Consider the following 25,423-nt stretch of genomic DNA (forward strand, 5'->3'; position numbering starts at 1 on the left):
ACCCATCACGTGCCCACACATCCCAGCCCAGCCAGGCTGCCAGTTCTTAGGGCAGGGCTGGGCCGGGGGTAGGGGAGCCATAAAATGCAAAGTCTTTCCCAGCCTGGCTCTCTTTCCAGGCTTGACATGTTTCGTGGTCCCGCCAAACCGACCAGCCTTGCTGCTAGCTCTCATGCACGGGACGTCCCATCTCTGGTCACCAGGTTTTTGCGATGGCTGGAATGCACCCCCTCCTCACGCCTGCCCCTTAGCTCTTAGCTAACCTCAGAGTTCAGCCAAAAGGTCTTCTCCTCCATGAGGCCTCCCTTCCCACCAGCTGCTAGTGCCTCCCTGCCCCACATTTCCTCGTACTTCTTTTGTTTATTCACATGAGTACATGGTATTTCCTCTGATAGAAGGTGAGCTCCTTGAGGGCAGGGTCCATTTCATTTCTACGTTTGCATCGCCATCATCTAGCAGAGTGAGCTGCTTAGTAAATGCCTATTGGGTGATTTGGACGCCTATCCTGACTCCTCTGATTTCCTCCTGTCAAACACCATTCCTCCCCGCTGCCCCCTCCAAAAAAGAACCCCTCCCTTTTCAGGTTCTGCTGCTGATTGCTAACCTCGGCCCAGTGACTTCTGTGTCAAAGGAGGGACTTGGGCTGCGTGGTTTCAAGGTCCCTTCTAGGAACTAGGGGGTTCTGTGGGTCCCTCTTGCTTCCCCTCCAAGAAGGAGCAACAGGGTCTCTGGCCAGACTTGTATTTCTGGCTCAGAAGCCTTCTCCCACTTGACTTGTAGGACAGGCCATGCACAGCCAGGTTAGTCAGTGACCATTCTCAACATTTGGGATCTCTGTCTCCTATCCCATGTGTCCATTCTGCCCCTACCACTGGGCCGGCAAGAGAGCCACGGACCCCACGAGGTCATCTGCCCCAGGCCCTGCCGCCTTCTTGTTTTAGGGGAGAGGCTTCCATTGGTCAAGGGCCAGGCCCAGGTCACAACATGTCAGAGAAGGGCACAGGAGGCTCAAACCCACTCACCAAACAGCCCTGAGCCTTACACTTTGTGGAAGTAGATGGAGTATTCCTAAAGCCCAGGTCTGACCCTGCTCAGTAGACATCACTAGCTCCCAGCTACCTCCAGGACCCAATACCAGTTCAAGGCCTTCACAACCTTGTTCTAATCTGCCTCTCCATCCTCATCGTCTATTACTTCCCTTTAGTCACTCTTCAGCCTGGCCAGACTGACCTCGTTCTTCAAACTACGGCATCTACCACCTCCACGCCTTTCTGCAGGCAGTCCCCCTCTGTGACTGTAATGCATTTCCTCCTTACCTCTACTAGTGCTAGTACTACCACTACCATTACCACTACTACTATTGCTACTGCTACTACTACTACCCCCACACCACCAGTGCTATCGCTGCTACTACTACCATTATTACTACTGCCCCCACCACTACCACTACCACTACTACTACTACCACCACCACCACTGCTACTACCACTATCACTACCACCACCACCACTACTATTAATAATTATAATAGCATTTACATAGTGCTTTAAGGTTTAAAAAACATTTTACAAATATTACCTCTTTTGGTCCTCACAACAACCCCGGGAGATAGGTGCTATTTTTAACCCTCATTTTACAGATGTGGAACCTGAGGCTGAGAGAGATTAAGTGGCTTGCCCCAGGTCACACTGCTAGCAAGAGGCAGAATTTGTATTCAGGTCTTCCTGACTCCAGGGTCACCATGAGGGGAATGTCTCCATGTCTACATGGGGGGTTGGGGGGATAGAAGGAATGTATTTCTTGGTTCCACACGCCCCAAAGGATTTCACCAACATCTGGCCAGGAAGGACAGAGGCCACAGAACGACCCAGGAGGGGCCCCTCTCCACAGTCCCTGCGGGCCTGCATCCCCTCTCCTTCCCCAACCTCTCAGGATGCCTCCTGACTAGCTCTTCGCTCTCCTTCTTTCTTCCTTTTTTTGTCACCTGGATCCCAAAATAAGTTCTCTATCCACTCTATCCACTGTGTCACCTAACAGTACATTACTTATATTTCTTTCTTTCTTTTTTTTTTTTTGGTAGGCAATGGGGTTAAGTGACTTGCCCAAAGTCACACAGCTAGTGTTATGTGTCTGAGGCCAGATTTGAACTCAGGTCCTCCTGACTCCAGGGCCAGTGCTCTATCCACTGTGCCACCTAGCTGCCCCCCCATATTTTTTTAAAATTTAATTCCAGTGTCACCTCTGACCTGAGGCCTGTCCTGGTCTGGCAAAAGAGACCAGGAAGGAACAGTTGGATAGGGAGGAGGAGAACTAGGAGAAAGCATGATCGTGGAGCCCAAGAGAATCCTGTTCAGCAGGAGAGCTTGGTCCACTGTGTCAACAGCCACAGCGAGGTCAAGGAGGATCCTGACTGAGAAAAAGCTTTTGGACTTAGCCTCAGAGGGCCTGGTTAGTAACTTTGAAAAAAGGCGTTAGCACCAAGCGGTAGGGTTAGGAGCCAGATGACAAGGGGCTGAGAAATGAGTGGAGGGGGAGGAGATGGAGACAGTTAAAGCAGAGAGCGGGAGGAGAGCCAACGTCCAGGTGACCCAAGCAGGCAGGCGGCCCTTTCCCCCCAGAGCAGAGCTGGGTAAGAGGGGCGAGGACAATCTAAAGGAAGGTGGGAGGGTTGTCCTGGGTGGTACACGAGCAGGTAGCGGCTTCCAGAGCTCAAGAAACCCCCCCCCCAGCACCAAGAAAAGCAGCTGCTCCTTGCTCCAGCACCCATTTCCTTCTGATGACTCACTTGGCAGGGACATGTGGTTGGGTGATGGAGGGGAAGGGCCGAGAACTTATTTTGGGATCCAGGTGACAAAAAAAAGGAAGAAAGAAGGAGAGCGAAGAGCTAGTCAGGAGGCATCCTGAGAGGTTGGGAAGGAGAGGGGATGCAGGCCCGCAGGGACTGTGGAGAGGGGCCCCTCCTGGGTCGTTCTGTGGCCTCTGTCCTTCCTGGCCAGATGTTGGTGAAATCCTTTGGGGCGTGTGGAACCAAGAAATACATTCCTTCTATCCCCCCAACCCCCCATGTAGACGTGGAGACATTCCCCTCATGGGGACCCGAAGCTCTGAGATGGGCCCGAGAGCCAGAGAATCTCAGGGGTCACATAACTCAACACTCCCACTTTACGGAAGAGGGAAGTGACTTGCACAGATACCCAGCTGGTTAGTGGTGGAGCTGGGATCAGAGCCTGGGGCTCCCAGCTCCCAATCTGGGCCATCTGCTAGGTGAGCTTTTTAGCTGCACATCGGTGACTTGGGCTAGTCTTCTAGCTGTAAGTCATGGGGCATGTGCTGTCCCCAGAACACATCCTGAGGCCATTCCCTGCTCCGATGGGCCCTCCCCCGGCTCTACTTTCCACTCGACTTTCAGGATTTCTCCCCTTCAACTCCACCACCATATTCATCGTCCTTGTCTGTAGACATCAGTGTGCTTCTCCTCTGCTCAAAACCTTTCAGTGGCTCCCATCACCTCCTCGGCAAAATTCAGATCCCTGGCATTGAGCATTTGACCCCATCCCTCCCTTTCCATCCTTACCTCTAATCCCGATGGCCTCTTGCTCCCATCCCCTGAAACACACACAGACACAAGTTGATGTGGAACACTGGAAAAACAACTATATCTGGAGTCGGAGGACCTGGGTTCAAATCCTGCCTCTTCTGTTTACTACCTTTTATAACCTTGGGCAAGTCATTGCCATTGACCATTCTGGGCCTCAGGGGTTTGCCTAGATGGCCTTTGAGGACCCTTCCAGCTCTAAAGCTAGGATCCTAAGTCCCTTCCCCTCTGTGGGCCTCAGTTTCCTCCTCTGTAAAACAAAGGGGTTGGCCTGGATGGCCTCTGAGGTCCTTTCCAGGAGCTAGGATCCAGCAGACCATTTACTGTCCTCAGAGCGCACATCCTGAATCCTCTGATCCGTCAATGCCTCTGCTGACGCCATTGGGATGCCCCTCCCTCCACCTCCACATCTGCTGAAGTCTGCCCAGCCTTCAAGGCCACCTCCTTGGAGCTGGAAGTGACCTTTGTCTTCTCTGATCTCATAGCACTTTGTGCCCTTCTTAACATGGATTGTGTTTCTGTGCCTGGCATGTCTCCCTTTCCTGGAGAAGAAGCTGGGGCTGGGAGTGGGCAGGGGAGGGGTGTCTGTCTCTTTGCCGATCATTTCTGAAAAATAGGTATTTAATAAATGTTGGTGAATGAATGAATGAATGCACGTTGGGGTCCTCAATGCCATGACCATCTTCCTAAGTCAAACAGCTTCTTGAAAGCAGAGGCCCAAGAGACAAACTGACTATGGGCTCGTGTGGACAGCCTGGGCCTCTCTCCACCCCTTCTTCCCACTCCTTGGAGTCTCATGGATAGGGGCCCAATCTTAGCTTCTGATGCTTAACTAGCTCCACAACTTGGTGTGTTTTTAAAAAAATATATTTTTGTTTATTTTGTTAAATATTCCCAATTACATTTTTTAAAATTAACATTAATTTTTAAAAATTTAGAGTTCAAATTCTTTCCCTTCCTCCCCAACCCCTTGAGAAAGCAAGCAATATGATACTGATTATACATGTGAGGTCAGGCAAAACGTATTTCCATATTTAGCTGTACAACTTGGGACAAGCCACTTAACCTCAGTTTCTTCACCTGTAAAATGGGAACAGTGACATTACCTGCCTCAGAGGATTGCCGACCAAATGAGGTAATATCTGCAGTGAATTTTGCTCATAAATTGCCAGCTGTTATTATAAAAGCGCTTTACAAATGTGAGTGATCAGTCATTCAACCATCATTTGGTAACCACCTACTGTACTCTAGGCAGTGCCTTTAAGCTGTTAAAACTTACAACTTCACAGACTTTTGGGACACCCTGTATAGACAAAGTGGATACAAGGTCATTTCAATGGGGGAAAGGCTGGTGGCTCATGAGTGTTAGAAAATGATGCCCTTTCCACTAGAGCAGCCTAAAAGGGTGCAGGACCTTCTCTGGAAGGGTGAGGGTAGAGATGGGCGGCAGATTGCTTTTCCTGAGCTTTCAGGAGAGAGTCTAGAGCCTCCTGTCCGGGCTCTCCTAAGGCCAGGAAGTGGACACCAAGGTCTCCGCTTCCCATGACCTTGCTGGCTGTCAGCTAGAGCCCAGGGGCTGTGAGGAAGACTCGCCCTCCCGGGCTGCTTCTCCTGGGAATCACTAAGACTTAAAATCCCACAAAGAGCCTGGAAAGGGCTGTAATAACAACCACCGTAATAATCACTAACATGTGCACAGCACACTAAAATTCACAAACCCCTTGTGTGCATTATGTCATTTGAACTTCACAGCAACCATTGGGGTAGCTGCTCCCTCATTTTACAGATAAGGAAACTGAGGCAGGTGAGTTGACACAGATAATGAGCATCAGAAGTGAGGTTTTAACCTGAATCTTGTAGACTCCAGCTCAGCACTCATCTGTCACACCATATTGCATCTCAGGGAAACTGAGCCTCAGAGAGCAGCAAAGCTCCCCACAGATCCAAAAAAGGGCCGTAAAATCCAGCATCTGCCTTTTGTAGAAGAGGAAGCTGAGGCTCAGAGAGGGTGACTGATTTGTCCAAGACCACACAGCCTCAGTCCAGAAGCTGGGGAGACAAAGAGACACTCACTCATGAGAGTTAGATAACCAGAGAAGACCAGTTGTAATGCAGGGCCAGCGCGTGGACTATGTGGATTGTAGACAATTCAGAGGTAGGAGGACTGAGGGCTGGGGGTGGGGATGCTCAGAGAAGGCTTCCTAGGCCTTCTGGCTCTCCCTGGCAGTGGTTTAGGAGTGGGGGAATCTGTCTGCCCAACTTGGCCTGCCCATCCTGGGTGGTAGACCAAGATGTGGCTGAAGTGCCTTCTAGTGGTGAAATCAACTATAGCAACAGCACTCACTAGCCCCTGGCCAGGAGCTCAGGACTGAGAAGAGGAATGCCTGGCTCTTAGGCCGGCCCAGAGTGAGCAGCCTTGTCCGTGCCCGTCCCCAGCCCCCAGCAGCTGGTGTCTCTCAGGTGGATGCCCAGGACGTAGAAGGTTTTCACAATGTCAACGCTGACCGCCACCCAAGGGGACCTGGCTAGGGTTAGTGCTGTTCTCTGTCTCCTCCAGTGGGTTTGCCATGACAGCCACTTTTTTGCACTTTTCCCTGGGTCTCACAGCCTCCCTGGGATAAAATGTGGTCACAGGGCCCCAACCTCGGGTAGTATACACAATAATGAGAAATAAAGGCACTGGATGGCCACACCTGGCCGCAGAGAAGAGCTGAGAAAGAGAATCCTCTCCTTTTCATGGGAGCAGCCAGGCCTGCGCCATGGATCTGTGTTGGTTTTGTGGGCTTGCTCCGTTTCCCCTGCTTTCTTTTTTGATCTTTCTTACGAGGGATGGCTTGCTTGGGAGGGAATTGGGAAGGATATATTCAGAAATAAAGGTGATATAAAAACCAAAAGAATCACATTAGACAGCAGCAAAGTGGTCTGGGAGATTTGAGGAGGAGACCAGAGAAGCATCATCAGCCTTTAGAATGTGGGAAGGACTGGGAGAGTGGGGAGGAAAGCCCCATTAAGGAAGAAGGCCGCTTTCCTGTTGTTACAGGTCCACAGTCTGGTAGATGGGGTTGTGAGTCCGTGGGGCTGGAAACATTAATCCCTCAGAGGCTAGGGTCCTAGAGAGGGACCTCTCTCTTCACATCCACCCAGCAGAGACTTGTCTTCAGGAGCAGATCCAGTCTTTCTTGAGACCATACAAGAAGCTTTCCCAGTGTGGACAGCATCCACCAGTGTTTTTCTTCTGCCTACAGAAGCTTCTCAGAGGCCAGTCAGCTCTGTGCTGTGTTAAGATATCAGAGAAGTACTTTAGTGGAGGGGAGTTATATACAACAAGTAGTTAAAATAATAACAACACTTTCTTTTTTTTTTATAACAACACTTTTTCAAGTGGGAGTGCAGTTCGGCCCTATGATTTCATTGGTATTGGGAACTCCCAGTATAGAAACTCCCTCCATCAACACAGGTTGACTACTCATCTGAAACTTCATAGGATTATAGATTTTAATGACAACAAAGACTCAGAAGAAGTCAAAGGGTCACACCCGGCCTCTCAGGTGCCTACTGCTGCCTCTAGGCTGTGGGAGTAGAGCAAGCATCCACAGCACTGCCCGTGCCTTTATTAACCTTCCTATCTCTCCTTGCCTACACATAGCCTGAAAGCAGTCTTGCTGGGCCCCCCTGCGGACAACACGGTGGACCTGTCAGGCATCTCACTGACGTCCCGAGACCTGGACCGGCTGATCGCCTACCTGCAGCGCTATGAGGACCAGGTGGACATCCTCGAGCTGGGTTTCGCTGACCTCACCGACGACATGGTCCTCCGGCTCCTGCCCATCCTAAGCACCATGCCCCACCTCACCACCCTCGCCCTCAACGGCAACCGCTTGACGAAGGCCGTGCTCCGTGACCTCACTGACACCCTCAAGGACCCCAGCAAGTTCCCACGTGTCACATGGATTGACTTGGGCAATAATGTAGACATTTTCTCTCTGCCCCAGGCCTTCCTCCTCAGCCTCCGAAAGCGCTCTCCCAAACAGGGCCACCTACCCACCATCCTGGAGCTGGGCGAGGGGCCTCTAGGGGGAGAGGAATCCGAGGACAGTATGCCTAGCGAGGTGGATTCTGGGGTGAACCATCCAGCTACCGAGACACAGAGCATGGCCCTCACAGAGAAGGGGCCTGCAACCTCAGTGGTCAGCAAGACATGACATGGAGGGAGAAGGGAGGGGTTACTTGTATGGAAAACTGTACAGAGGGATGTTGTCTGGGTGTCTTCTGACCGATGACTTCACCAGGAAGCTTCCTCTTTGGGCAACAGTCAGCCTTACCTAGGTCTCATTGTAGGGTGGAGGGGGGTAGGCAAAGGAAGCCCTGGTGAGGTGACCTCTCAGGGCCTATCCTATTTCCACACATCCTGGCCTTGCCCTCTGGCAGAGTGGGGTGCCCATGGCGGGTCACCCAGATTGAGTGGGTCCAGCCAAACGGAGAGCATCCCATCCCTAGCAGACAGGGAGAGTTAGCCGATCACCTCTTCCTTGGGTTTCCACTTCTGTCCACCTCCCAGGCTCTCGTCTCCCTGTCTCCCATGTTGTATGTCCTGTGATGTTGTCTGCCTCTAAGAAGTCGTCACCGGCTCCTGGATGCTCCCTGGCCTCTCCTCTGGGCTCCAGCCCTGTCCTCTGCCTCTCTGGTCATGTAGCGATGGGGGAGCAATGTCAGAGATCTTCTAGCCTACCCCCCTCCTTTTACAGCAGAAGAAACTGAGGCACAGAGTGGGAGAATGACTGATTTGTGATCCCATTAGTAGTGATTGGGACCCAAGTCCAAGGAGGAGGGGCATAGAGAGAGGGACCCATTGACCCTGAAGAGATCAGTGGTCCTGGGTTTAGGAAATCCATTTTTTCCAGAGAAGGCCCTGGAATGTGAGAGAGATTTCCCATGGGGACTAACCCTTCAGAGAAAAGCAGGAGGTGGGTGCTAAGTACCCAAAAAGAGGGCAAGGAAAAGCATCCCTGCCCTGGGAAATGGCTTTTGGACACTGAGGTTTAGGAAAGAAGGGGGACCAGCCAGGGATCTGCCCTTCATCCAGTTTATCCACTGTCCCCTGTCCTAGGGACCAAACCCCAGCCTGAATTTGCCTAAGTCCTTTGATTCAGAATGCCCTTCCCTGCTCTGGAACCTCACCTGGCCACTCTAGAACCACTGCCCTTACCAGGCCAGAGCCCCAGCTCTAGACCCCCCAGTGTGGCCTTGCTGCTGAAGAACCCAGGTGGTCAGAGGAGGGGGAGCCCAGGCCGCACCTGGCTGACTCGGGGTGAGCCCCGGGCCATTACCGTCTCAGTGTCTTTACCCCCAGCATAGGCTCAGCCTGGTTCTGGGACGCTTGCTGACTTGGGCTTTTTTTTAAAGATTGTCTTTTGTACAGTTTCCCGGTATCCACAGAGCTCAAGATCAGCCGTAGTATCTGTCCGTGACTCTCCCCTCTGTCCGTCCTCCCCCCCCGCCCCCAAGTCTGTCTGGAGCCTGTCTTTGTCCCTGTCACTCTCTCTCCTCCCCTGGGTGTGAACAGGCCTGACCAGACCTCAAAGCCACCCCAGGCTGGCATCTCCTTCGTTGGAAATAAAGGCACCAGCCAGAGTCTCGCCCTCGTCTGCTTCCCGTTTTGTGTCTCCCTAGAGGGTCAGCTGCTGATATCATTTGTCATAGGCTAACAGTCATCTGGAGGATGGGCTGCTGCTGGAGTCTAGTGATTGCTGGGGGGTGGGAGGGGACTTGGGGTACAAAGCGTCCTCCCATCACAGGCACACAGACCCACTCAGAGCTTGTCTCCTGCCCACATCACCACCCTAGCCAGCATCTCGGGGCCTGCCTCTCTCTGCCAGCTGCCTCCCACCTGCACCCTCGGAGAGACTGCAGTCTGAGTTCATGATGGAGAATGATGAGAAGAGCTCCCAAGGGCCCCTTTTCAGGCCAGAGCCTCCCCCTCCCCCCCACCTCCTTCCCCAAAGTGGCAAATGAAGTGGAGCTGATTGGAGCCGCTAACAACCACTAGGAGACTCATCCTCCCTCCTCCATCCCTGAGCGCAGCCAGGGTTGGCTCGTCTCCACGTTCAGGAATGTGGGAGCCAGGAGCCAGAACACAGCAAAGGTTCCCCACCCACAGCCTGGATAAGGAGTGCCCTGGGTTGCCCCGGGCGGAGGGGACTGCAGGGGAGGCTGAGCTCTGACCATCTACACAGCATCTCCCCAGTTTCATCTGCATCGGCCTCTCCTCCATTCCTCCAAGGGCCCCCCCTTCCCTTCTCTCCCTTATCAGATGCAATATGGCCTTCCCAGTCCCTCCATGGTGGTCCCCAGTCAGGCCGGTCGGGATTGGGCTGGGCTGGCTCTCCACTGTAGACTGGAAGGGAAGGCCCATCTCAGAAGCTCCAGCTGGGTTGGGGAGGCTGCTGCAGTTCCTGAAGCCAATATCTGGGGTCAGTAAACAGAAATTGGCCCTGACCGAGGAATGCAGTCCACAGCCAGATGCTGCCCTTATCTCTAGACACCTGGTACTTTGGAAAGAGCACTCAGAGGACCTGCCTTCCAATCTGATCTCTGATTTTTACTACCTGAGTGACCTTGGGCAAGTCATTTAACTTCCCTGGGTCTCAGTTTCCACATCTGTAAAATGAGAGGGTTGAGCTAGAGTTGGCCTCTGGGGTCACTTGCTGCTCCAGATCATAGATTTAGGCCTGGAAGGGGCTCCAGAGGCCATCTCCTTCGTTCCCCTCATTTGATGAAAGAACTCAGGGTCCTAGGCCTCAGGTCTCAGGGCAGGAAGGGACAAGGATTTAGTGAGAACACAGTCCTGCCAGATGGGGAGAGGGAAGGAAGGAAGGAAGGAAGGAAGCATTTTGAAGTGATTACTAGGAATTCCTGGGAATAAAAATGAAAAAAAACAAGATAAATCCCTGCTTTCAAGAATCTTGTGTTCTGATAGGACATGTTGTTGGCAACATGCTGATTTGGGAAGCTGGGGAGCTGACCTGCATGGGGACATTTTGCAAAGCTGGCCCAAGGAGGAGAGGGCGGCCTTGGGCTGGGAGCTCCTCACACTGGGCCAAGCGCTCGTCACTGGAGGGGTGAGCAGAGGAGTGGGGAGGCTCAGGACTGCAGCACCCCTGGCACCTCAGGGGTGGCCACTTCTGTAGCGTCAGCTGGGTGACTGTGGCCTGGAGCCAAGGGAGGGGTGCAAGCTGACCGGGAAGGGGGCTCGGGAGGGAGGCAATGAGGGGCAGAAAGCCAGTGACGCAGGCGGGCTTCATGCTCATGCAAAGGCCTCCTGAGGCTCCTGAGCTTTGCGCAGGTCAGCCTGCCCTGGGTATTCCCGGTTTCTGAGCCTAGATGAGCCCCTTAAATCAGTTTGTCTGCTTCAATCAATAAGCATTGATCAAGTGCTATGTGCTGGGCACTGTGCAAAGCAGTAGGGATACCCCCCCCCAAAAAAGGGCAAAAAAACCCCCATAGTCCCTCCCCTCAAGGACCTTACATGCATAAATAACTTGGTACACATAATGGGATATATGGGCAGTTAGGTGCACAGTGGATAGAATGCTGGGCTTGGAATCAGAAAGACTCATCATCCTGAGTTCAAATCCAGCTTCAGACACTAGCTGTGTGACCCTGGGCAAGTCACTTCACCTTGTTTGCCTCAGTTTCCTCATTTCTAAAATGAGCCAGAGAAGAAAATGGCCAACCACTCCAGTATCTTTGCCAAGAAAGCCCCAAATGGGGTCACAAAGAGTCAGATGCAGCTGAAACAACACAGTGAAACAGGCTGATTGTATACAGAGTGGATTTTAAAAGCTGCATCCCCTGGAAGAGTCCTGCGGGAGGCGGGAGGCGGGGTTTGAGCACAGTCTGTGCTGGGGGTAAAACGACAAAACTGAAAATCCCTGCCCTGGAGGAGCTTACATTTTAATGGAGACATGGCGTGTCCAGATCCAATAAATAAAAGGCAATTTGGGCATGGGGTGGGAGGAAGACACCAGCAGGCGGGGGCATCGACAAAGGCTTCTTGGAGGAGTAAGTGCAAAGGAATGGGAGGGTCCAGTCTGAAGAACTCAGATGGAGGCAGGGGCAGGCTGTCTCCCCTATTCTGAAGGCTGCCCCGAGCAAGAGACGCCCTCCATCGGGGCTGGCTGTCCCTTACAGCTAACCTGCATCCTCCTTGCTTCACATCCAAATCCCCCCTCCGGACTCGGGAGCTCAGCTGCTTCATGTGACTGCCTGCCAGTGCCTGGGTATCATGGCTGTGGGGAGACTGGAGACCCTATAGTTAGCTGGGAACCAGGCTGGGAATTTCAGTGGTGGCTTCCTCCCCTCCTTGAGACTGATGAGCAGGCTTCAGGGGGTTAGTGCAGGGAAGCCAGGCAGGGTACATGGGGCCACGAGGAATCCTCACCGTCCATCTCTGGTCTCCCTCTGCCTGGAAGCCCAGGCCATGGACAAAGCCGAGTAAATCCGGCACTGCCAGTTACTGGCACATTGATTCTGCAGACTTGTCCAGCTCTAATTCAGCTTCCTCTTAATTGCTCCGGGGGCAGAGGGAGCACTGGGGAGCTGGCTGTTGCCTGGGCCCTTGTGGAGAAAACGAAGGAAGAGAGTGCCTCCACCCCTCCCACAGGAGATAATGGGAGTTTCACCTGGCTCCTCCCTGTGCGGGACAGCTGGGGAAAGTTGGGGCTGGTGTCCTGAGTCCCTGAAGACTATGGATAGACACACACACACACACACACACACACACACACACACACACCCCGTGATAGCTAATAGTTGCTAACATTTATGGTTATATGTATTAGGTCACTTGATCATCACAACCTTGTTTGACACGAGGAAACTGAGGCTGAGACCGTGTTGAAGTGACTTGCACATAAGGTAAGTGTCAGGTCAGGACTCCCTTATCCCAGGCGTAGCTGCCTTTCTACCTCGCCCTTTAAACCTCACCTAGACATTGCCTGCCTTGAGTCACCGGCAGCCTATGACCAGGGTGAATGAGGCACCACACAGCTGGAAGGTGAAGGTGGCCCAAGCCGCTTTCTCATTGCCAGCTTTCATGCATGGCCCCTGCCCCCTCTTCTTCCCCACGTGGGCCCCTCGTTCTGCTCAGCAGCTGGGCACAGAGGAAGATGTCTCGGTGCTCTGGTCCTTCCCAGCCCCTCTCTTCTTCCTCCTCATCACAGGGCTCTATAACCAGAGGCCACCTGGTCTGGTCCCACCCCTCTATCACACAGCTATAAGTTAAAACCAAACCCAAGTCCTTTGCCTCAAATCCAGGGCACAGTTGGATACAGCTCTCCTTTCTTGGTTTTCACAACCTTCTTTTAATTTAATCCACTTTCGACCACACTGGACTCCTGCCTCTTTTCCATCTCAAGAGGTAGCTGCAGTGGCTGACCTTGGCTTCCGTCTGCCACCTCAGCTACGTGACCTTGGGCAGGCAATCTCTCGGGCCCTCAGCATCCTCAAACCTAAGAGGAGGTTGGACTGGATGGCCTGAGGTCCCGGCCAGCTCTGCACCTATGACTGAATGCTCTCCCACCTGTTCCCGTACCCAGGATTCCCTTCCCATGCTTGGAATACACCCCTTCCTCGCCCTCTCTGGTCCTCCCCGTTCATTTTTCTTGAGCCTGTCGCACTTTGGGCCTACACTTTGACCACAACATTTCAGGAAATAAGTGTCCTGTCCACACCAACAGCCCATGGCCACCACCAGAATAAGAGGCTTGGGCTGGTGGCATAGGAGCGATGAAAAGCTGAGATGCAAAATCAAAGTAAAAAAATTGTCATTCTGCCGAGCTTCAGTGACTCCCTCTGGAGAGAAGCCCCTCCCAACCCTCTTCCCGGGAGTATCTGAAAATGTTAACTAGCTAGTGAAAAATAACCTTATTAGGTTTAAGCTGGTTTTATTAAGGGGGTTAGTCTTTTTTTTTTTTGGCTAGGCAGTGGGGTTAAGTGACTTACCGAGTCACACAGCTAGTGAGCCTTAATGTGTCTGAGGCCAGACTTGAACTCAGCTCCTCTTGCCTCCAGGGCCAGTTCGTTATCCACTGCCCCACCTAGCTGCCCCCTGTGGGGGTGGCAAAGTGCAAGGCCAGTACAGAAGAGCTCAGGTCACTGCTGGCTCTAACTGCAGACACCAAGCAGTGAATCCGGGCTGTGGGGGCCATGATGGACGGTGAGGGGCTTTGTAGGCAGGCCCGTGTTGCAGAGGCTCAGATCCTCAGTGGGTATCAGGATCTTTGGGCACGACGCTCTGGACCACGATGTCCTCATCTGTTCTCATTGTTCTAGACCTTTTTTGCCACAAAGGCACCAGGAAGCCACTCTAGCATTTTCATCAGGAGTGACTCCATGGTCCTATGGCTCCCTCTCTCATACTGCACCAATAAAAGCTGTAGATGGACTGCTTATCACAAAGCAGAGGTCACCCAGAGATAAGGTTCTAAACTTCTGCCTCCAGTCAGCTCCCTACAGGCCAGGGCCTAATTCAATCCCTGGGCCCAGTCCTAAATGAAGGTAGGGACAGCTGCCTAGATTAACATGGGTGGGAATAACCAGTAAAGAGGAGAATGTTGGGGGGGCGGGTGTCTTCCTTGACTGACTCACAGCTCCGCCTAGTGGAAGTCACTATTCCAACCTGGGGCCAGAATCGTCTCTGTGGCGTGATCTGTGGGCTCTCTGGTGGCAGGAGGCGGAGGCTCTACCTCAGCTGAGCCCCTTTTCCGGCTGCCCGTGCTCTCTCCAAGCCTGGTCTACCAAGAACTCGACTAAAACCCTTTCTACCCACTCGATCCCTATAAAAGTCCTCCTTCCCACCATCAACAAGAGGAATGGCAGTCCCAGTCTTAAGAGCACCTGGCACCTGCTCTCCCAAGAGGCAAAGCCGAGTCAGCCGTGTCTTGCCACGTGCAATGAAGCGGGAAGCTCTGCAAGGCCTTCAAGGCCAGCAGCAAACAAGATGAAGTGAAGGTCTCACCCCAGCAAGGACCCAAATCCACTTCTGTCCCACCATCCACCTGATTTTTATCCCCAATTAAAAGAACCAACTTAGCTTTAGTTTGCTTTCTTGCATACAAGGTTCAAATTTTATTTTCAGGTGGGCCCACAATTACTTTACACAACACAAACAGAACGAAAATGTTTTCTGACGATTTTAATTAAAATGAGCTTAATACAATCAATGCCTTCAGTGGTTATACTCTATACCCAGGTAAGAAATTTAATTAGCACCAACGCTGAACTCCAAATGGTTCATTTAGTTGATCAGGACAGCTTAGCAACGTTCTTAGAAAAGGAGCGCTGTGTTATAGCTCTTTATAATTAAACAACGCCATAGGTCATTCTTCCTTTTTCAGCTCCAAGTTTTATTCTGCCTCACTTGAGGCTGCCTTTGCAATGATATGGCCTGCCAAGACACTATTTAATGCAAGATGGGTAGGGAGTTTTTGACAGGGAGAAAACCAAAGGATGGCTTATTATAATTCTGGGGAGAAGCAGGACAAGAAACCTACCTCTGCACATGCTAGTGTCAATTCTAGAGAATGGGGCAAGCTATTACTTTTTTTTTAACCTTTCCTTTGATATGCAAGGCTATGCCCAGGGGTAAGAACACTACTGATTACCAGGCAGACACCATTTCATCCCAAGAGCCTCTTATGCTAATTACAACTTATTAAACCTTTTGGCAGGATGTTTACAGTAAACAATATATGGTCAAACACCATCCTAAAACATTTCTGCTAAGCAACTGCAAATAAGTTTCATGAAACCCAATGAAAGCCATAAACAATGTCACTCAAAGCCAAGTCTTCACCATCTCATCCAGAGGGCATCACTGCCATCACATGCAGGCTTCTGTCTGAATCTTTCAAGAGTCTTTTATGGCCTACAATTAGGAATAAACATTAGTTTCATTGCATACCACATCAAACATTCTCATTTATGACCAATGATATAATCAGAAAACCTTGGGCTCACCACCAAGCAATCTGCCGGTAATTCCAGCTTGTTGGGTGAATTTCATCATTTAATATCTTGCCATGAATATTAGTTTTAATTTAGTACTTTTCCATCCATATTCTAAGTCTTACCTCCTTACAGCCTGCTAATGATGCCAGTCTGCTCTGTAACATGGATTCTTCGTTACTGGAGGGTGAGAGTGAAAAGAAAAAAAGCATCAGTGAAGAAGAATGCAAGAAAACTGATAAAACACAAAGGTTTAAGGACAAGTCAGTTACCCACAGAAGCTAGGGCAGACGGCTGCTGTCAGACGTGATCAAGTTCATCGTCAGTTATCGCATCTGACGGCACTTCCTATTGAGTGGTATCATCATTAACAGCCAAAAACAACCCCAAACCCTGTTCTTTGGCACCAGGAGCCTGGCAATCAATCCCATCTGGTCCAGCCATTTAGGGGCACTGAATCTGAAAGGGAACCCAGCTCCTGGAGTGGGTAATAAGATTAAACTAACCCAGGGGGCAGCTAATAAAGCACTGGCCCTGGAGTCAAAAGGACCCGAGTTCAAGTCTGGCCTCAGACACATAACACTCACTAGCTGTGTGACTCTGGGTAAGTCATTAACCCCACTGTCTAGCCAAAAAAAAAAAAGAGACTAAACTAACCCCCTTAATAAAACCAACTTAAACCTAATAAGATTACTTTTCACTACCTAATTAACATTTTCAAACACTCTCGGGAAGAGGGTTGGGAGGAGACTGCTGCCAATTACAAACCAACGCTGTGAAAGATAGCATAAAAAGTATTACTGACCTGAGAAGAGTACTACTAGTACATCCTGAGAAGCACACCTTCCTGAAAAAGGGGAAAAAAACCAAAACATTACTTTGCAGCTCACGTGCAAAGGGACAATCTGCTAAATTCCAAGCTGAATCAGAACAAAACCTTGTCACCACTGACAATCTGCCGGTAATTCCAGCTGTTCAGGTTTCATCTCATCATAAAAAGCCCTAGATGGGCTCCTAGTCCTTTCCTGACAAACACTATCCCGGGGCCAGCCACGGTAGCGTTTAACTGCTCGGGAGGCCACACAACACGAGTACTCAGGTCACATCACTATTACCAGTCTGCCAACAAACATTTACTGAACACCCACGGCCAGGCACACATCAGGGCGTCCGGGAGTCACTCCGATAGAAAGAAGGTACTGGCTCCACTTGGACTCTGTCCCGTCTTCATCGAGGGAGGCCCTTGGCCTGCAGTTTTGGGAGGAGCGGCTGAAGGCAAAGCTGCGGACAATCAGGACAAACGCCTACCCGGGGAAGCTCACACGCGCACGGTCCACTCGGGTCACATCTCCCGCCACTTCAGCTACTGCCCTGGGAGAGAAGCAGAGGACTTGAGGGGAGGGGCCCCCCCGGGACCCTCCGAGGGCCCGGCCCGCCAGGGCAGGCCGCGGGTCAGACACCAGCTAAGGCTATCGTCAGTTATCGAGTCTGACGGCACTTCCTATTCTGGGTTCTCATCACTCCGCAGCAGACCCAACGGTCGGACTCTGAGGACGGTCCTGGCGGTGACTCTGCTACGCCCGGGGCGAGGATCAAGGTTGGGCGCAGAGCCGCGGACTCGGAGCCCTAAGGGACCACCGTCCCTCTGACCACCTCCCCCAACTTTAAAGGTAGGTAAGTTGAGACGTTATCTGTCCAGGACTCAGATCCTGGTCCCGTGACTCCGAAATCTGGGGCTCCTTCCATTGCTACTGGGGCCCCCGGAGCCCGGTTGAGCAGAGGAATCCCCAACACGGCCCCACGTGGCTCCAGGAGAGCCCTAAGAGGCGCCGCTAACGCGCAGGCGCAGTAGAGCACAGCGTGCGGGGGGGGGAAATGCCTTCGGCGCAGGCGCAGAAACATCGGGCCGCGGCCCGGGCTCTCCTTATCCTTCCTCCCTCCCAGCCAGCCTGCTTTCGCCTCTGTCACCTGGGCCGGCAAGCCTACCTTCCGCAGAGGCGTCTCATCCTTCGCTGCCCCGGCTGTTGAGCCAACACTGGGCCCGGCAACGTTCCCACTCAAGCCCCTGACACATGGTGGTAACAAGGGCGAAAAGAGCGAGCGTGCGCCGGCCGCCGTTCTTAACGTGCTGGAACGTACCATTCCTGAGGGCGGCGGGGGTGGGGCAGAAGGGGAGCTCTCTGGAATGGAATCGTCCATTCCATTTTAAAGAAACCGCGAGTCCCTGGGCTCCATGCCCCCTCAGCCACGTGGGGCGGCGAAAGGGGGCGTGGCAGGAGCTTTGGTTTTTCTTCTTCATCAGGCAGAGATGCTAGGAGCTCCATTTCATAGGGAAGGATAGGGAGAGAAGGAAGAGAGGAAAAAAGAAAGGAAGGACGTATTAAATGCTTACTGTGTGCAAAACAGCCAGTAAGCATTTATGAAGTGCCTACTGTGTGCAAAACAGTCATGTATTTTAGAGCTACTTACTGCATGCCAAGCCCTGTGCTAAGCATAAGGATATAAATGAAAGGAAGACAGATCCTGCTCATATTCTAATGGGGGAAATAACACATCAGAGCATTAAAGAGGTAGAGTGACTTCCCCAGGGTCACACAGTTAGTGTATGCTGCAGCTGGGATTTGAACCCAGGTCACTCCAACCTGCCATCATTGGGCCTTGCACCTCAGAAATTGACGAACTCCATAAATGGAGGTTTGATTTATTGTTCTAGTGACCGAAAAGTGGTGGAGAAAATGTTAATTATGGAGATGAAACTTAAAAGGGAGTTGCTTGTACATTTTTTTTCACAGAGCCTGTTGTTAAAACACTTACCAGCACATCTGCGAACCTAGATTTTTCTGACTCCTTGCCCTGGATTCTTTCTGTGAAATGGAGCTGCCTTTCCCTTCATATGGAGATTTACATTTGCTGTAGCATAGAGGGAAGGGATGAGTTTGAGGTATAGATGAGTGTCAGTGTGGCATCACATTTGTTCATTCTTTCTACAAACCTTTGTTAAGCACCTTGAGAGGCACTGAAGATACAGACAAAATCTTTGTCTGTAGGAAGTCACTAAAGGGGCAGCTAGGTGGTGCGGTGGATAGAGCACCAGTCCTGGAGGACCTGAGTTCGCATCCGAACTCAGTTGCTAGCTGTGTGACCCTAGGCAAGTCACTTACCTTCGATTGCCTCTGAAGAAAGAAAGGCACTGAAGAGCTTTGAGCAGAAAAGTGACGTGGTCAGATCTGTGCTATTTTTGTCAGCTTGGGTGGAGAATTGATTGATTGGAGGTGGGAATAACTGATTTGGGAGAACCAATTTGTAGGCTGTTGTAACAGCGCAGCTGAGAGACTGAAGTAGGGTGGCAGGAGAAGGGAACAAGTCAAGAGGCATTTGTTAAGTGCCTACTATGGAACCTCTGCAAGGAGCGGTTGTGGATGGACGAGAACGGACGAGGCTTGGCCAACGATTGGATGTGGCGAGCGAGGACTCGAAGGTTACAAGCCTGGGTACCTGGAAAGATATTGGTGCCTCGACAGCAATAAGGACGTTGGGAGGAAGATAGGGAGTTCTGGCTTGGAAATACTGAGTTAGATGTCTACAGGACATCCGGGTGGAGATACTCAACAGGCAGTGGGTGATGGTGGGCTGCATCAGAGAAGGGAGATTTGGCTGACACCCGTAGGTCTGAAAGTCATCACAGAGAGGTGGTGATGTATTAGAGTTTAATTATATAATTTACTTCATGTTCTACATATATTAATTGATTCAAATCAGTACAAATTTATTCGATGCCTACTAAATATGACACTGTGCTATGATGCCCTGAAGATACAAGGATGAGAAATGACAAAGATCTTTCCCTCCATCACCTTACAGTCTATTTGAAGAAAAATGATATGTGCACAAATCAGGAAGATACGAACCACGCAATGGTGCAATGAAGGCAAAAATGAGCTCCAGATAAGTCCAGGAAAAGGGAGGAGGAAGCACGCCCTCCCAGCTGAGGGGCCCAGGACCTGGGAAGCGAGCCGAGGCTGGAAGGCAGGCTGGCGGAGGGGAAGGACAGCTGGTCAGAATGCCCAGGCCAGAGCTGCAATGGCGCTTGGAGGACACAGCTGGCAATCCAGTTTGGCCGGAACGGAGAGCAGTAAAGCAGGGGACCGTACTGTGGAGTAAGCCGGCAAAGTGAGGTTGGAGTCCGACTGTTATACAGGCTTTAAACGCCAGCCTCCGGAGTTTCATTTGACAGATCATTGGTATCTTTTATGGGCTCCATTTCCACCAACAGCCTCCTACAAAGCCTCATTGCCTTATTTGACCAGCATTTAGGAAGCCCCAAGGAAGTGCCAGGCACGTTCTAGGGGCTGGGAGTACAAAAGAAAAAGGAAAAAGGAACGGCCCCAGCTCGTCCGGGCTGACATTTGAGGTCATGCTCTGGAAGGTCCTACCAGGGCTCCCCAGGGCACTTTGTTAAACTAAAGAGGGCTCCGCACCAGCATGCTGGCTCCCAGGTGATGGCTCTCCTGAAGAGGTTTACTAAGATGTAGGTTTGCCTCACGGGAGGGGGCACATACACTGATGAAATCAGGTGTCTCTGAAGTATGAGGCTCTCTAGTGTGCTAGACATTTGGGCAGATCAAAGGATGTTTAGGCCTTGCCCTCAGGGAGCTTGCAGTCTCTGAGCTAGCAGACCATCCCCACCTCATGGGACCCGGCATCCCCTGCCCTATCCCCATCTCTCCATATATATCACTTTGCCTCTTCAAGGCTGTCAGTTTCTAGTAGTGGGAGCCTGTCTTTGTCTGGGAAGACTACGTCTACACACACACTTAGAAAGTGAATTACCTGCATTCTCAACTCTGTGTATGTAGACAGCCTGGAAACCTGCCCAGCCCTGGCATGAGGGTCTGAGTGCCCTGCAGGGTCATTGTCTCTTAGTTCCTGAGAATGATAGTAGGGAGAGGCCTGCATCCCTGGGCCCACCCTTGAGGTTCCAGGCACTTGGGGCCAAGTGGGGATTGACTTGGGGGAGCTTCAGAGACACCCCCACGGGCTCACAGAATTGGAACCTGAGGTCATCAAAGTCAAACTCCCTCATTTTAGAATAGAAAGAGGAAATGACTAGGCCACAGGCACATCTGAAGGACCCAGGGCCTCTTACTCCAAATTCAGCAGTTTTTGCACTATACCATACAGATACTATTACTACTACTGCTGCTGCTGCTGCTACTACTTACTACTATTACTATTACTAATAATACTTTTACTAATAATAAGCCCAATAAAAGCTAGCATTTCTATGGGGCTTTTGAGGTCTGCAAAGCACCTTACATATATTATCTCATTTGACCTTCACAACAACCATGGGAGGTAGGTGCTATTATCCCAATTTTACAGATGAGGAAACTGAGGCTCTGAAAGTTTAGTTGACTTGCCCAGGGTCACACAGCCAGCAAGGACCTGAGGCAGAATTCAAACTCGGGTCTTCCCAGCTCCAGGCAACACCTAGCTGCCTCGAAGATCGTAGACTTAACATTGGAATAGGTCTTTGAGATCATTGTAGGTCAATCTGCCTTTTATGGGAGCAGAAACAGAGATGGGGAGGGATTTGTCCAAGGTCATCCTGGTGTGTTACGCTTTGGAGGCAGGGTTCCGTCCTAACCTAGCATCTAAGGCAGCTGTGCTCTAACACCACAAGAAGAACGGAGCATGAAAACCCCTGGGGGCCTGTGCCCATAGGGTTCTTCTGGAGTTGGGCAGCAGGAACACAGGGGGAGGGGCTTTCCTCCCTCCATGGGTCAGCACAACGGTGCTCCTGGCTCCAGCATGGGGCTTCTTGGCATCTGCACTTGATTCCAGGCGCTGCTGCATGGGCCATTCCTGGCATCAGGCGCTGAACGTCCGTAGGGGCACTTGGTCCTCCGAGGCCGGGGCTTGATCCCTAGGCCTTGAAGACAGCAGTCGCCTCCAGGCTGTGCCTATAACAGAGAATAGAGGGCTGGTGTCTACACTGGCAGAGGGCAAGATATTCTGAGAACAAGACAATTCACCCAAGCTGATGCATCATTTTGGGAAATCATCAGGGGTGTGCACACCCCTGGGGAGTGCCCACTCCCATTACCGCATTACCCACGGGTCAGGTCCAACAAGCCACAAAGGCAGGAAAACTGAGGCACAGAGAGGGCTCTGAGACACTCCCTATGGATCAATGGGTAATTGATTTACAGCTGGAAGGGACCTTCAAAGCCATCTCGTCCAACCCCCCCCATTTTTCAATTGAGGAAACTGAGACTCAGAGAGGTTGAAAGATTCCCCCAAGGTCACACAGGAAAGTAGCAGAACCAAGATTTGAATCTGGATCCTCTGATTCCAAATGTGGTTGGTGATTGTCCTTTGTGCTTGAAGAGGACCAAAATGACATCAGTATATCGGGGTCAAGGTACAGTGTGTCCAACTGCAGCCGATCAGAGCAGTAGGACCTTGGAGGCTCCACCACAGGCCAGGCACAAACAGTCCAGCTCTTTTTCAACTCTCCCCCCCCAAGTCTGGGAGTTCATTTTATAATTTTAATTTAATTTAATGTATTTAATAAATATTTAATAAGTTTAGTTTTTAAGGGAGCCATATAGTTTTAATTCTGAAGTGGCCTGAAAAAATAATAATAATAAAGTACAAATTATATGATTATATAATTAATAATAATGAAGTATATAGTATATAAATTATATGAATGTATAACATAATAATTTCCATTTACCTGCCTTTTTTTTAAAGTACAAACTACTTTCCTTATGACCCCTGTGTGAGGTAGCTAGTACAAGCCTTGTTATATGTATAACCAAGGCCTTTAAGAGAGGTGAGTTGACTTATTTAGAGCTAGAAGGGAGGTCATCTAGTCTAACTTCTTCATTTTACAGATGAGGAAACTGAGGGCCAGATGGAGGCATGCCTAAGGTCACATTGCTAGTAAGTATCTGGGCTAGTATTCATGTTCATTCATGTTCGCCATTCTCTCTACTGTATGTAGGGGCCAGTGTAGCTTAATGGACATTTAACATTTTCAGGCCCCCACAGTATGCAAGGCACTGGGGATGGGTGCTGCTCTCAGGCCCCTACTCCCTTTGCTTCCCTTACTGGAACGGTGACGGTAGAGAAGTTTGTCTTGATGCCTTGAGCCTCCTCGGCTACAAACACCACACAGGCCTTGCCTTGAGGAAGCTTATTTTTTTACTGAAGATTCTGCAGGGATGGGACTGATCAGGGATCACGCTTTTTAAAAATGACTGAAAAGATATCAGCAACTGCTGACCCCAAGCCTGCTTTCTTATGTCTATATAATATGAGAAAAATCTATATATATACATCAAAAGTACACCTCCTTGCTGAAAGCATAAGAACAGATCAACTTTTGTAGATAATTTCCTACAACAGACCCCATAAGAGAACAGATTATCAAGCATATGGTCTACAAGGCAATGGGGTGATGGGACCTGGATCCCAAAAAGCCCTAAGACCATGGCTCTGAAAGGAGCCCAGCTCTGCCTTTGCCCTGCCCTTGTGAGAAAATCCTTCCCTGTTGCAGGCCTGGCCCTGTAATTCCTCAGATAAAAGCTGTCTCAGGGGTGCCTGGCCCAGGGATTTCTGTGTCTGGTGCTTGTCCAAGGACCATGCCTCTGGCTGTTAAACAAACACTATCTTTTCTCCGCCAGTGTCTGGTATCAACAGTTCTCTCTGCAGACTCCGTGTATTTTCCCATCCATGGATCACTGAGGCCTGCTCCCAAAGACAGCTGGACCCCAAGCATTACCTAATGAGCGTCCTTAACATTTCTTTCCCTGCCCCCTTTTTTTAAGCACTTTTTTCTTTTTAAAAATTTTATTTTTAATAAGTTATGTTTGATATGCTTTGATTTCCCAGGTTTTTCCCAGTTTCTCTCCCCTGCTCCTTCCAGAGAGCCATCCCAAATAACAAACAGCACTTGGTAAAGACAAAAATTAAAAAAATAAAAAGAGGAAAAAACAAGCATGATAGATAAATGCTTCACAACAACAACAACAGCATTTTAAGGTTTGCAAAGCACTTTACAAGTATCATTTCATTTTTTCTCTCACAACAACCCTGGGAGGTAGGTGCTATGATTATCCCCATTTTGTAGACATGGAACCTGAGGCAGACAGAGACTGTGATTTGCCCAGGCTCCTAGAACCGGTGTCTGAACAAATTCTGCCTGAAGTCATTTAGATTCCATGTCTAGTCCCTGCCCCTTTTCTATATAAGCTTTAGATTCACCCTCTTTGACTTGCAAGTTCCTCAAACTATTGGCCTTACAATAAACCTTGCCACTTGACTGAAAGAAGGCTTGAGGGTGTGAATTCATTCCAGGCAGTTCCGCCTTGTACCCTGTCATTCTCGGGGTTCCTGGCACCCCAAACCTCTACACAAGGGGCCTCCACAATCGTCTGATGTTGACCCTTCGCTCTGGCCCTTGCTTGGCGTCTGGGGGACAGACGGTCACGGGGGGCTATCTCCCCAGTGTTCTCCCGGGGTCCTAGCTTTGCTTGTCTCAATCCAAAAAGCCTTAAAGGAGAGAAGTGGTGGGAACCTTTCACCACTGGCTGCTGCTGGTGTGGAAAGCTGAACTATGTGCTCTGGCTGCCCGAGGCGAGTGGCCCTGGCCACCAGGGAAACCCTATCCCTGGGTCCTGGAGGCAGGCGTGCCCAGAGCAGACTCACCTGGGAGGGTCTGCCCCGGCGCCAGAGTGCCCTCTGGCTCTTCCTTCAGCGTCTGTAGCTCCTTCTCCCACGTGGCCCAGTTCACTTCCTCTACTCTGTAGACCAAAATTAACACAGGATCATAGGTTTAAGGCTGAAGAGTCACCTTAGAGGTTGCTGAGTCCAAGCCCTTCATTTAAAGGACAAACTGAGGCCCGTATTGGTTAAATGATTTTCACAAGGTCACAAATGGTAGATGTCAGAGTCAGAATTAGAACCCAGGTCCTCTGAGTCTAACTCTTTCCATTATACCGCACTGAGCCATCCCCCGCAGACAGATAAATTCACTCCCACAGGGGTATAACGCCAACATTGCCAGTCACGTGCCCAGGCTGAGGCAAGCAGAAGTGTTGGATCGGGGCACAGACTTGATTTCCCTCCCCCATCCACACACAGATACACGCCGGGTGTGAGAGGCCCTGTATAGGCAGGGACCATCGGCTGGGACTCTCACACCTCTCCTGGGGTGGAGAGAAATCTCATCTTACAAGCTTCTGGAGAACAGGAACCGTTTTTGTCTTTCTTTGTTTCCATCGGCACATAGTAAATGCTTGCAGATTGACTTACCAGCCTCTTGGTTTGTGCATAGTAGGCACTTAATAAATGTCTGTTGGTTGATTCATCGTTGGAACATTGGCTACATTGGTGAGGGCCATAGCCCCCAGGACCAACTGGGGACTGCGAAAAAGGCTAGGATGTAGTTTGTTAAATAATTATATTTGTATGTGAATTTTATTTCCTTTTTTCAGTTTCTCGTTTTGTGTTTATGTATCTTCATTTTTAAAAAATGTATGGCCAAAGGGTTCACAAAATCCGGGAGTGGCCCCGGCCTCTCGGAGAGCCCCAGTTTGCCTCCTTCCCCCTTTGGGGACCCCTCCCTCACCTCCCAGCTTATCCTTCCCTGGGGAGTGCCTAAACTGAAGGACCCAGGGTGACACGCAGCTTGGCTTGGCCCTGTTCCCCATGCCCCTACCCGACTAAAGTCCTACAGCTGTTTTCAACTACAGAATAAGGGGCGACTTGGTTAGGCCACACACTGACTTTGGAATAACAGGACCTGAATGT

At 50.7% G+C, this 25,423-nt stretch overlaps 2 protein-coding genes, 1 long non-coding RNA gene and 4 other non-coding genes across 7 annotated transcripts in view; 1 reads left to right on the forward strand and 6 right to left on the reverse strand.

The window, feature by feature from the left end:
- Window positions 1-9,236, forward strand: part of LRRC75A (leucine rich repeat containing 75A) — a 120,341-nt gene extending 111,105 nt beyond the window's left edge. Inside the window, exon 4 of the mRNA XM_021007003.2 lies at window positions 7,242-9,236. Coding sequence (XP_020862662.1) covers window positions 7,242-7,797 — 556 coding nt within the window. The 3' untranslated portion in view covers window positions 7,798-9,236. The remainder of the gene's footprint in view (window positions 1-7,241) is intronic.
- A 5,538-nt stretch (window positions 9,237-14,774) lies between these two features.
- Window positions 14,775-17,704, reverse strand: LOC110222173 (uncharacterized). The gene is made up of 5 exons (XR_002328296.2): window positions 17,588-17,704; window positions 16,910-16,972; window positions 16,407-16,448; window positions 15,727-15,781; window positions 14,775-15,521 (listed from the first exon to the last, which is right to left on the reverse strand). It is a non-coding gene; the product is annotated as an uncharacterized LOC110222173 (long non-coding RNA).
- Window positions 15,592-15,664, reverse strand: LOC144458119 (small nucleolar RNA SNORD65). The gene has a single exon (XR_013487671.1). It is a non-coding gene; the product is annotated as a small nucleolar RNA SNORD65 (small nucleolar RNA).
- On the reverse strand, window positions 15,900-15,973 carry LOC144458083 (small nucleolar RNA SNORD49). The gene has a single exon (XR_013487635.1). It is a non-coding gene; the product is annotated as a small nucleolar RNA SNORD49 (small nucleolar RNA).
- LOC144458120 (small nucleolar RNA SNORD65) lies at window positions 16,525-16,597 on the reverse strand. The gene has a single exon (XR_013487672.1). It is a non-coding gene; the product is annotated as a small nucleolar RNA SNORD65 (small nucleolar RNA).
- On the reverse strand, window positions 17,052-17,126 carry LOC144458084 (small nucleolar RNA SNORD49). Its single transcript, XR_013487636.1, has one exon. It is a non-coding gene; the product is annotated as a small nucleolar RNA SNORD49 (small nucleolar RNA).
- Window positions 17,705-19,294: 1,590 nt separating the features above from the next.
- TRPV2 (transient receptor potential cation channel subfamily V member 2) overlaps window positions 19,295-25,423 on the reverse strand; it is a 41,009-nt gene continuing 34,880 nt past the window's right edge. The window contains 2 exon segments of the mRNA XM_021006990.2: window positions 19,295-21,564; window positions 24,320-24,414. Coding sequence (XP_020862649.2) covers window positions 21,473-21,564; window positions 24,320-24,414 — 187 coding nt within the window. The 3' untranslated portion in view covers window positions 19,295-21,472.

The sequence above is a fragment of the Phascolarctos cinereus genome, unplaced genomic scaffold (assembly GCF_003287225.1).
Source record: "Phascolarctos cinereus isolate Bilbo 61053 unplaced genomic scaffold, phaCin_HiC Scaffold_5;HRSCAF=322, whole genome shotgun sequence".
Lineage (NCBI taxonomy): Eukaryota > Metazoa > Chordata > Mammalia > Diprotodontia > Phascolarctidae > Phascolarctos > Phascolarctos cinereus.